Raw genomic sequence first — 12,538 nt, 5'->3', positions numbered from 1 at the left:
GGAACCTGTCCTGGAAAACCGCTGTATGACCTTGGCCACCATGCTGTAGCTCAGTTTCAGGGTGTTAGCAATCTTCTTATAGCCCAGGCCATCTTTGTGGAGAGCAACAATTCTATTTCTCACATCCTCAGAGAGTTCTTTGCCATGAGGTGCCATGTTGAATATCCAGTGGCCAGTATGAGAGAATTGTACCCAAAACACCAAATTTAACAGCCCTGCTCCCCATTTACACCTGGGACCTTGACACATGACACCAGGGAGGGACAACGACACATTTGGGCACAATTTGGACATGTTCACTGTGGGGTGTACTCACTTATGTTGCCAGCTATTTAGACATTAATGGCTGTGTGTTGAGTTATTTTCAGAAGACAGTAAATCTACACTGCTATACAAGCTGTACACTGACTACTCTAAGTTATATCCAAGTTTCATGTCTATAGTGTTGTCCCATGAAAAGATATAATGAAATATTTGCAGAAATGTGAGGGGTGTACTCACTTTCGTGATACACTGTATATTTTTATTCCCACACCTCCACCACCGCACAGCAAAAGACCCGCAGCATCCCCACCGGACAGCGGCTAGGTGAGCCGACCCTCTACAGTAGCAAGGGGCTAATGCTAGCGGTAAAGTGCCGCGATAGTGAAAGTAAATACACGACAATATTTTCGTTAAGTAAAATATAAAAATAACTAAAAGACCAAAATATATTAGAATACATGTAGTCAAAATACGCAGTGAGTGCACCGCAAGCGATTTTGGGAATCTGTGTAAAAGATTCAGTAAAGCCGATAATATAATGCACTGCATTTAAGATTACACTCTAACACACACACAAACATATACATATAATTTTAAATATACACACACATATAAATAGATATACACACATACATACACATTTACTCTATTATTTTTATAATTTTTATAAGTGTGCTATAATTAGTCTGTAATACTATAATTAACTGTAAAGAAGACAGTGGCCGGCAATAGTATATTTGTGACTGGTTCTAATACATTTTGAATTGAAAGGCTGAAAAAGCCCAATGCATCTATAAAACACATTACATGCCTCGATAAATGCACTGCCCAAGTCTCCCCTCTCCCCACTGCCCTTCATTGTCAGGCAGCAGCAAACAGATCATCAGACGAAACCATGTTGACCAGATTGTTAGTTATTTACAAGTCAATATTGCCTTGCCTGTAAATTTGGGTGCACCTAACTTTTGTGCTGGTGCACCTAAGAAAAAAAGTTAGGTGCACCAGTGCAACCAGTGCAAAACGTTAGTCTAGAGCTCTGTGTAGATGTGTGTGTGTGTGTGTGTGTGTGTGTGTGTGTGTGTGTGTGTATATATATATATACAGTGTATCACAAAAGTGAGTACACCCCTCACATTTCTGCAGATATTTAAGTATATCTTTTCATGGGACAACACTGACAAAATGACACTTTGACACAATGAAAAGTAGTCTGTGTGCAGCTTATATAACAGTGTAAATTTATTCTTCCCTCAAAATAACTCAATATACAGCCATTAATGTCTTAACCACCGGCAACAAAAGTGAGTACACCCCTAAGAGACTACACCCCTAAATGTCCAAATTGAGCACTGCTTGTCATTTTCCCTCCAAAATGTCATGTGATTTGTTAGTGTTACTAGGTCTCAGGTGTGCATAGGGAGCAGGTGTGTTCAATTTAGTAGTACAGCTCTCACACTCTCTCATACTGGTCACTGAAAGTTCCAACATGGCACCTCATGGCAAAGAACTCTCTGAGGATCTTAAAAGACGAATTGTTGCACTACATGAAGATGGCCAAGGCTACAAGAAGATTGCCAACACCCTGAAACTGAGCTGCAGCACAGTGGCCAAGATCATCCAGCGTTTTAAAAGAGCAGGGTCCACTCAGAACAGACCTCGCGTTGGTCGTCCAAAGAAGCTGAGTGCACGTGCTCAGCGTCACATCCAACTGCTGTCTTTGAAATATAGGCGCAGGAGTGCTGTCAGCATTGCTGCAGAGATTGAAAAGGTGGGGGGTCAGCCTGTCAGTGCTCAGACCATACGCCGCACACTACATCAAATTGGTCTGCATGGCTGTCACCACAGAAGGAAGCCTCTTCTGAAGTCTCTACAAAAGAAAGCCCGCAAACAGTTTGCTGAAGACATGTCAACAAAGGACATGGATTACTGGAACCATGTCCTATGGTCTGATGAGACCAAGATTAATTTGTTTGGTTCAGATGGTCTCAAGCATGTGTGGCAGCAATCAGGTGAGGAGTACAAAGATAAGTGTGTCATGCCTACAGTCAAGCATGGTGGTGGGAATGCCATGGTCTGGGGCTGCATGAGTGCAGCAGGTGTTGGGGAGTTACATTTCATTGAGGGACACATGAACTCCAATATGTACTGTGAAATACTGAAGCAGAGCATGATCCCCTCCCTCCGGAAACTGGGTCGCAGGGCAGTGTTCCAGCATGATAATGACCCCAAACAAACCTATAAGACGACCACTGCTTTATTGAAGAGGCTGAGGGTAAAGGTGATGGACTGGCCAAGCATGTCTCCAGACCTAAACCCAATAGAACATCTTTGGGGCATCCTCAAGCGGAAGGTGGAGGAGCGCAAAGTCTCGAATATCCGCCAGCTCCGTGATGTCGTCATGGAGGAGTGGAAAAGCATTCCAGTGGCAACCTGTGAAGCTCTGGTAAACTCCATGCCCAGGAGAGTTAAGGCAGTTCTGGGAAATAATGGTGGCCACACAAAATATTGACACTTCAGGAACTTTCACTAAGGGGTGTACTCACTTTTGTTGCCGGTGGTTTAGACATTAATGGCTGTATATTGAGTTATTTTGAGGGAAGAATAAATTTACACTGTTATATAAGCTGCACACAGACTACTTTTCATTGTGTCAAAGTGTCATTTTGTCAGTGTTGTCCCATGAAAAGATATACTTAAATATCTGCAGAAATGTGAGGGGTGTACTCACTTTTGTGATACACTGTATATATATATATATATATATATATATATATATATATATATAAATATAAATATAAATACTGTATATATAAATATATTTTAAATTTTATTATTAATTATCGTCAAGTTGGTTTTGGCTCCTGGTGACCATATAGTGTTTTTCCAGAACATTCTATCTTCGGTTTGGGTCTTCAGGTTTTTTAATGGCTTATTCATCTCGTTATCGGCCGTCCTCTTCCTCTTTTACCTTCATGAACTGATGAACCTTGTGTAATGAGTAACTACCTGTTTCTGTCATGAATGTAACCAAAGTGTAAAACATGACGGTAAAATCCTAATAAACAAACGAACCTCTTTTACCTTTAACTCTTCCAAGAATATTTGTCTTTTTCACTGAATTGGTTCTTTCCATAATGTTCATAATGCCAGCCAAACGCTTATCGTCACTGTCCAATGAAAAACACGTATCTCCACTTATAGCGGTTTTCACTTTTTACCTGTTGTTTATGGGTATAAATCTGTCTGTCCATAGCAGCGAATATCAAAATGACCAATGAAAAGATGAAAAATCACACAATCTCTTTAACGAGTATCTTTTTACATATGAAACAGACGGACTGACGACCTGATAAAGATGTATTTTTATTCCTGTGCTGAATTGTATGTAAATGTCGCCATCTGTGGTTTTCCTGGAACGTTTTTGGAGATACGTGTTTTTCATCGGAGAGCGACAATATAAGAAAGGACTGGGTGAAAGTCCGTTCAAATTGAATGCCGCTTCTGCACGCTGTACCGCTCGTGTGTTTAAAAAGACGTGTCACTCTGCTCTCGATGCAATACAACCATCAGCTTCTGGTAATTCATGTAATTTTAACTGACCGAATTAACATGTTCTTATTTATTGGTTATCAGTTAATCATTACTACCTGATTGTCTTTGCTCAGTCCTGTATTGTTCTGTCTGAGCATCCAGCTGTACAGGGCTGGTTTAGGCTCATTCTCAAGTGCCAGTGCGCCTGTTGTGTGTGTGTGTGTGTGTGTGTGTGAATTTCTCAACCCTGGTATTCGCAAAGTCTTACTCATGCAAGGTATAAACAGCTCTTTGTCTCTGCTGTCCACTTGTGATCGGATTACGCAAGGCCAATCTTGATATCAAGTCTAAACGAGTGCTGAGTGGGTTGTGCTCATCGTGGGTCATCATCAGGTGGCTGTAATGAATCACTGGCTGTTTTTAGATGCTTGTGTGTCTGTCTGGTGATGTGTTGCCTTTTGCTTAGTCTGGCGGTAATGTTTTTACTTTCACTTTCTTACTTATTCTCCCTTTTATGATGTGTAATCGGGAAACCAACACTTGGTATTTAGTATCTAAATGCTCTCGCTCGCTTGCTCTCATTAGCTATTTTTGCTGTTTTGTCATTTGGAAGGTGAGAAACTGATAAAGCTAAGCATTTCATAGGATTTCCAAAAAATGCCCAAACAACAAGCCGTTCCATAACAGGATGCGATTTATGGACACACTGCTGATCTGATCGTTAATCGTAATGCTGTTTTGATTATTCCACTGGTCATGCAAATGTCATACTCCCATTTAGGGCTGGGTATCGCCACTAATTTCCTGGATCGATTCGATTCCGATCCAGAAGGTCCCGATTCGATTCGATCTTCGATTTTCGATTCAACACATTGAGGCATATTTCAGTTACATTAACAGGTTTTGTTTAAATATGTACAGATGTTCAGAGAACGAATGTGATAATTGTACAGTACAAAGAACACTCATTATTAAAAATATTTGTGTATTTTGTTTACATAAATAATTAATCTAAAACAGAAAACAGTAACATTCATTTTTTATTATTATTTTATATATCTGACACGCTACAACATTGTAAACAGCTTATGCCAAGTTTACACTACACGACACTGATTAACACCTGGTCGCTGTAATGTTCACACTACACGACTGATCGGCGATGGGGGGTTTACACTACACCATCCATCACCAGGGGGAATCACAGGCGAGCTTCTCTGGTCTCCAAAACTACGTTTTGTCACGAAAACACACGTGAGAAGTGATGAAAGGTTTAATGATACCACGTCCAAACATGCACATCAACAAGTAGCGAGAGATCAAAGTTTGTGCGCTGATGAAATAAATGAATCTGAGTGGATTTGGCAACACGAGCAGCATGGCTTGTTCTATAGTGAGTTGGAGGTTAATAAATATTTTGTTTTGTAGAGAACGATCTCGCGTGTGCTGATGTATTCTGATAGAAACTATATTATCCCCCTGTCCCACCTGTTTACAACCTCTCCCCTGTGTTTCCCCTCGCTGTTTCTCACATCGATTGAGAGCCGAGTTTTGATCGCAGAGCGAACACCGAGTTCCTCCCGAATCCAGCACCGACCCGTCGCCGAGCGAAAATCAGTGCAAAAGGTTGTGTAGTGGTCATAACTTGAGCTTCTGCCATGCTAAACTGATGTGCAGGTCAGATCTCGTTGCATGAAAAAACAGTGGCTGGTCACGCGAAATTAAAGGGGGTAACAGATTTCCGTGTGTACCGTAAAAAGGGGCGTATTTAAAAGATCGATCTCGCGTTTATATGAATCGATATCGGATCGTTCAAATAAAGATCGATTCGAATCGAAAAATCGATTTTATAAACCCACCCAGAAAGTGTTCTTGACTTTCTACATTTGTGCAGATCTTGGAATCAGTAGTGTGTCGTGTAAACAGGACGGCCTTTTTGAGTCAGCTTTTGTTGTTTCAGAGGTAGGAGAAGTCTCCAGCTTGCGTTGAGAAGCTGCATATAAGGTCAGACAGATCCGAATACATCATCATCATCATCACAAATGGAATACAAGCTTAGACCTGGACTGATAGTGCAGGGAATTTAGGTGGAAAAATGATCAAAGAGGCATCTGGGAGCATAAAAGAGTCGCGAGCTGAGCTGACCGGTATGGCTCACTTAACAAAGCAATAGCTTTTATTAAAAATAATGCAAGAAATTACCAAATGAGCTCTAGCCCCAAGGCTGTGCCGCTTTGCGTTGCTCGTGTCGTCGTTTTCTATGGTGTGAGGGGTGCACCACGCAGATGGCGCCACCTGAGCGCCCAGTTTTGTTAATATATTTTAGTGTTTGTAACTTTGGCTGTGTATTAAAACACAATCACACATCAGCTCAGATTTCTTGGTGGCATTTTAAACGTTTGCTCAGCTTTGATTAGCTTTGTTTAGTCTGCTGATTAACTGAGCCGGTCAGCGTCTGGCTACCTGTTACACCTACACTTGTGGGGGTGCTGTGGTGATTTAGACTTTAACAGAGACTGATTATGAAGCAGGACAGCTTTCGTAGGGGAGAGTGATTGTTTGGAGCATTAGTTTGGAATGCAGGTCTGTGATACTGAAGTAGAAACTCCTTTATTTATTTATTTGTTATTATTTCATTTTTTCCATGTAATTCAGCTCTGATTGTGCTGCCAGTACTGCACTTTTCCTCTCATATACCACTCTTAGTTGACCTCTCATTGCTGCATTAAGACAGGAGAAAATAAACGACTACTGTTTTAATCAAACACATGACCTTTTGAAATATTAAAACCTCACTGGTGTAAAGATACCCCAATTTTACGATCCAGTACACAGCATATTTGTTTCCTTTTGACTTGGTAATGATACAAAGATAATAAAAACCTGCATGTAGAGTTAAAGGCAAATGCTCATGTGCACGTGTAAATGATTTACACTGTATGGCCAAAAGTATGTGGACATCCTTATTTATTCTTATTTACTGACCATCATGTGTATTGTGAGGTCGGTGTGCAGTTACTCCAGTGGCCTGGGTGGCACGGTGGCCAAGTGGGTAGCAGGAAGGTCCTGGGTTTGATCCCCAGGTGGGGCGGTCCGGGTCCTTTCTGTGTGGAGTTTGCATGTTCTCCACGTGGGTTTCCTCCGGGTGCTCCGGTTTCCTCCCACAGTCCAAAGACATGCAAGTGAGGTGAACTGGAGACACTAAAATGTCAATGACTGTGTTTGATATAACCTTGTGAACTGATGAACCTTGTGTAATGAGTAACTACCGTTCCTGTCATGAATGTAGCCAAGGTGTCAAACATGACGTTAAAATCCTAATAAACAAACAAACAAACCACCCATGGGATGAATTGGAACACTGATTGCAAGTCAAGCCTTAACTCGGTGCCTACACCTCACAAACGCTCTTTTGACTAATTGGACACATAGTGCAAAATCGTATCTGATAGCTTTCCTAAAAGATCGTCATGGCAAAGGGAGGAGGCAACTTTATATTAATGCCCTTGATTTGAAGGTCATATGGTAGAGGAAGAGGACGAATCAGCCATAACATTAAAACCACCTCCTTGTTTCTACACTCACTGTCCATTTTATCAGCTCCACCTACCATATAGAAGCACTTTGTAGTTCTACAATAACTGACTGTAGTCCATCTGTTACTCTGCATGCTTTTTTAAGCCCCCTTTCTCAGCGCTGCAGTGACAATGACATGGTGGTGGTGTGTTAGTGTGCGTTGTGCTGGTATGAGTGGATCAGACACGGCAGCGCTGCTAGAGTTTTTAAATTCCGTGTTCACTCACCGTCCACTCTATCAGACACTCCTACCTAGTTTGTCCACCCTGTAGATGTAAAATCAGAGACGATCGCTCATCTATTGCTGCTGTTAGAGTTGGTCATCTTCTAGACCTTCATCAGTGGTCACAGGACGCTGCACATGGGGCGCTGGTGGCTGGATATTTTTGGTTGGTGGACTATTTTCAGTCCGGCAGGGACAGTGAGGTGTCTGATCCACTCATACCAGCACAACACACACTAACACACCACCACCATGTATGTCAGTGTCACTGCAGTGCTGAGAGTGATCTACCACCCAAATAATACCTGCTCTGTAGTGGTCCTGGGAGAGTCCTGACCACTGAAGAACAGCATGAAAGGGGGGGTAACAAAGCATGGAGAGAAACAGATGGACTACAGTCAGACTTAAGATACAACCTACGTTCCGCCGTATAAATAGCCTAAATGTGCTGATATGGCGTTAAACATAAACAAACAAACAAATGACTACAGTCAGTAATTGTAGAACTATAAAGTGCTCCTATATGGTAAGTGAAGCTGGAGTAATGAGGGTTAAGGGCCTTGCTCAAGGACCCAACAGTGGCTGCATAGCAGAGCCTGGATGTGAACCGATAATCTTTCCAATTGATAGTCCAAGCTATACCCACTAGGCTACCATTGCCCATATATGGATGTCCCATATTTGGATGATGGATGCAATGACCTTTCAAAACCTAGGGTGTTTTAAGTTCACTATGGATTGAAAACTATATAATCTTGGCAGGGAGACCTCTGTTCCATGTTCTTTGTACCTGCTGACAAATGTCTGTACAGATGATCTCAGGACCCAACATGGTGCACAAGTGGTATAGCATGACTCTCCTCTGTATGAAATGAAGCATCTGATGACTGTACGTGTGTCGGAAAGGGGCAGGTGCTAGTCTGTGGCTCTCCTCGGGCCAGCGCGGGGGTTGGGAACACAGCAGACCGATTGCAATAGCAAGTTCAAATGACCAGATTGAGGAAAAAGGTGCAAAATGACCCACAGCTTGAGATTTATATAGTTTTCCTATAGAACATTTAAAGGCACAATGTCTGTCTACATTTTTAATAATTATATAATATAGAATTGCTGTGATAAATGTAATATTGGCTCATGTCTAGCTGTCAGTATTCCTTCTAAAATCCCATTTTTTTTGCCTCCAGCAGGCCAATGATGCCCTGCACCACCAGCACCAGGTGAACCCGAGCAGCCTTCTGCCCCTGCTCAATGCAACCACCGAGCTGCCAGACCAGAAGCCCATCATGCCCATCCTACTAGACCAGAAGCCCCCGGTGAGCTCTGCTGATCTCAAGGACAGCATGATCGGCATGACTGGCAACGGAGCTGGAGTGGGGGGCGGAGGGGGCCACGGAGGTGGCGGAGGCGTCGGAGCACCGATGCCCATAATAAAGAAAGAACCCAAAAGTAAAACCCCGTTCATCTGTGGCTACTGCAACAAGGCCTTCCGCGACAGCTACCACCTCCGACGGCACGAGTCGTGCCACACCGGAGTCAAGATGGTCTCGCGACCCAAGAAGACTGTACACACGACAGCACCCACCATGGTGCCCCTGCTGTCCAGCATGACGCGGGAGAACAACAACAACGTCAACCCCTCGTACATCCTCACCACTGCCGCGACGTCCATCTCGGGTGGCGTGGGTACCATGGTGCAAACCCCGGCGGGCGCAGTGTGCCAACCGAGCGCGCCCAAGAAGCCGGCCAAGCCCGTGAAGAAGAACCACGGGTGCGAGATGTGCGGCAAGGCCTTCCGCGACGTTTACCACCTGAACCGACATAAGCTGTCGCACTCGGACGAGAAGCCGTTCGAGTGCCCGATCTGCCAGCAACGCTTTAAGAGAAAGGACCGGATGACCTACCACGTCCGCTCACACGATGGTGGAGTTCACAAGCCCTACGTTTGCTCCGTCTGTGGGAAGGGCTTCTCCAGGTATGATCGATCATCTCATTATCAGAGTGGTCTGAGACCCGGGCAGTTGTGCCAGAAGCTTGTTAAGTGGCAGATCGTGGTAAAAATGAGCTAGATATTTCAACCATGCAGTCACACAGCAAGAACAGCTGCATGTCACTGACATCCCAAAACTGGCACGGTGGCATACAGTGGGGGCCAAAGGTCTAAGACCACTAGTAAAAAAGGAATACTGTAAAATCTGCAGGATTTTGAAGCTCTGTTTTCAAGTGCCCCTATAAAATCTAGATATAATGTAGGTCATGTGACTGAGTATGAAAGTCCATGACGGTCAGCACGCCTTTAATCTTTAAATAGTTGCTGCAAGGCTTTAAGGTTCACAATAAAAACATTATCATACCCCCCCCAACCCCCTACACACAGTACATACACCGATCAACCATGACATTAAAACCACCTCCTTGTTTCTACACACTGACCATTTTATCAGCTCCACTTACCATATAGAAGCACTTTGTAGTTCTACAATTACTGACTGTAGTCCATCTGTTTCTCTGCATGCTTTGTTAGCCCCCTTTCATGCTGTTCTTCAATGGTCAGGACCCCCACAGAGCTGACATGGTGGTGGTGTGTTAGTGTGTGTTGTGCTGGTATGAGTGGATCAGACACAGCAGCGCTGCTGGAGTTTTTAAGCACCTCACTGTCACTGCTGGACTGAGAATAGTCCACCAACCTGTGCGCAGTGTCCTGTGACCACTGATGAAGGTCTAGAACAGGGGTTATCAACCTTTTTAGGCGTGCGACCCCCTTCGTGTGCCGAGCACGACTTGCAACCCCCGCCCCCCTTCACACCACGCCCCCCTCCCCTGGGTGGAACAGCACTCGGTCGCGTGTACCAAGCGCTGCTTCCGCCACGCCCCCCCTCCCCTGGATAAGGCACGGCTCGAGCACGGATGCCAAGCACGGCTTTCGCCATGCGCCCCTCCCCTTAGTGGACCACGGCTCAATCGCGGATGCCTGCCGCGTCCTCCGCCAGTCTCGTGTGCCCCCCCCCCCAGACAGCCGCTCGCGCCCCACAGGTTGAAGACCCCTGGTCTAGAAGATGACCAACTCAAACAGCAGCAATAGATGAGCGATCGTCTCTGACTTTCATCTACAAGGTGGACCGACTAGGTAGGAGTGTCTAATGGAGTGGACAGTGAGTGGACACGGTTTTTAAAAACTCCAGCAGCGCTGCTGTGTCTGATCCACTTATACCAGCACAACACACACTAACACACCACCTAAATAATACCTGCTCTGTAGTGGTCCTGTGGTGGTCCTGACCATTGAAGAACAGGGTGAAAGCAGGCTAAAAAAGCATGCAGAGAAACAGATGGACTACAGTCAGTAATTGTAGAACTACAAAGTGTTTCTATATGGTAAGTGGAGCTGATAAAATGGACAGTGAGTGTAGAAACTGATCGGTGTACATTATAATTGTTAAATGTTTTTAAATTTAATTTAATACCTAATATGTGTTTTTTATAAATTAATTTATTTAATTTATTTCTGTGCATCACTTCTTTATTTAATTCTTTACCAAAATAAAGCAACCATCATCAACCTTTTAAATAATCATTACTAGGACAATTCACCAGTTCATCCTGATTCCACTAACAAAGGTGAATTAAATACCAGTATTGACTTTACCAGTATTCATTAAGAAACTCCTGTTTGACTAACACTGGTTTATTGCTGCTTTATTAGTTGGGTTGGCTAATCTGGGAGAACGGAGTGAGGTCAGTGGTTTTTAATACCCGGTCGTGAAATACGTGTACAAAGACGTCGCCGGCTTCACCATCTGCTCCTCCATATGACGTTAACATTGTCTAGCTCCCGCTGATTTATCTCGACCGCCGGCTGATTTATAACCGCACTGAATAGTTGTGACTGGCTGCTTTTGTGCACCACAGCACGCGGCGGGCCCTACCAACCCATACGGGAGGGGGAGGGGAGGTAAGCCTGGCTGTTTTGATTCCACTGGATTCATTCAGCTCGCTGTGACCTACCCAAGAGAGTAAAAAAAAACAGTGAAAAATTCAGTGAGACATGAGTCTGGGATTTCCTCTTGCTCACCACGTCGGTCCCTGTAGAACACGCTCGGCTAACCGAGACCGTGGCGTCTTTAAGAGTCCACGGCACTGCATCATTCCTCTATTTCCAGTCAGAGTGCGTCAGTACGACTCCCCCCACCTCCTGTTCCAGCTCCCGGCACTGCGTGACTAATAATCTGAGGATTAATTTCAGGGTGAGCAATGCAAGTTGAGATGAAAGGCAGCCATTTTTAGCATGCCAACTGTTCACCAGCTCTTGAACGGTGCTTGTAATTTTTGTGATGAAACCTGAGCTGGCCGGCTATGGATCTTTAGAAAAGATAGGAGCACAGCCGAGGAGGATGGAACATTTTTTTTAATTGTTTCAAAGGTGCCTTAATAGCAATGGAGTCAAGTTGTAATGAATTAGGACTGGAAGCCATCATTGGCCCTCTTTTTTTTTTTTTTTTTTATTACATAAGTTTAGCAACCAGTCCATAATCAACACCATGGGGCAATTGTATTAAGGAGGTGGGTGGAATACCTAAAAAACTCACTCCTCACATACTAATTGACAAGAATTATTGGCTCCCTTGGTCAAGATGGGTAAAACAGTTTGTCTCCCACCATGTCTTTAGTATTTTGTGTAGTATGTTGGGAGTAAGGTTGCACAAAGTCTTCAACAGCACTTCTCAATACTCTAGATCTTCAGTTGTAGACTATGCTAAACCAGTCCTTTAAACTTAACCCTAAAAAGCTTGATTCTGTGCTCATCAGATCATTTTAGGAGTTATTCGGGGACGCGGGACTTAATCGGATTGATCATTGTCCTGCTGGAAGACTCAGCCACAACAATCTTTTAGATTCATCATGTATCCAAACAAGCATTTCATGAAGTTTAAGGAATGCATAACAAAC

The 12,538-nt window shown here is 43.8% G+C and overlaps 1 protein-coding gene across 2 annotated transcripts in view; it reads left to right on the top strand.

Moving 5' to 3' along the window:
* The window catches only part of vezf1a (vascular endothelial zinc finger 1a), a 68,606-nt gene that overhangs the window by 35,090 nt on the left and 20,978 nt on the right, over positions 1 to 12,538 (top strand). For both annotated transcript variants that reach the window (XM_063014200.1, XM_063014199.1), the window contains exon 2: positions 8,779 to 9,566. In XM_063014200.1, coding sequence (XP_062870270.1) covers positions 8,779 to 9,566 — 788 coding nt within the window. The remainder of the gene's footprint in view (positions 1 to 8,778; positions 9,567 to 12,538) is intronic.

The sequence above is a fragment of the Trichomycterus rosablanca genome, chromosome 18, assembly GCF_030014385.1.
Source record: "Trichomycterus rosablanca isolate fTriRos1 chromosome 18, fTriRos1.hap1, whole genome shotgun sequence".
Classification (NCBI taxonomy): Eukaryota; Metazoa; Chordata; class Actinopteri; order Siluriformes; family Trichomycteridae; genus Trichomycterus; species Trichomycterus rosablanca.
Note: the sequence above shows the minus strand (reverse complement) of the source record. Positions and strands in the feature narration are given on the sequence as shown.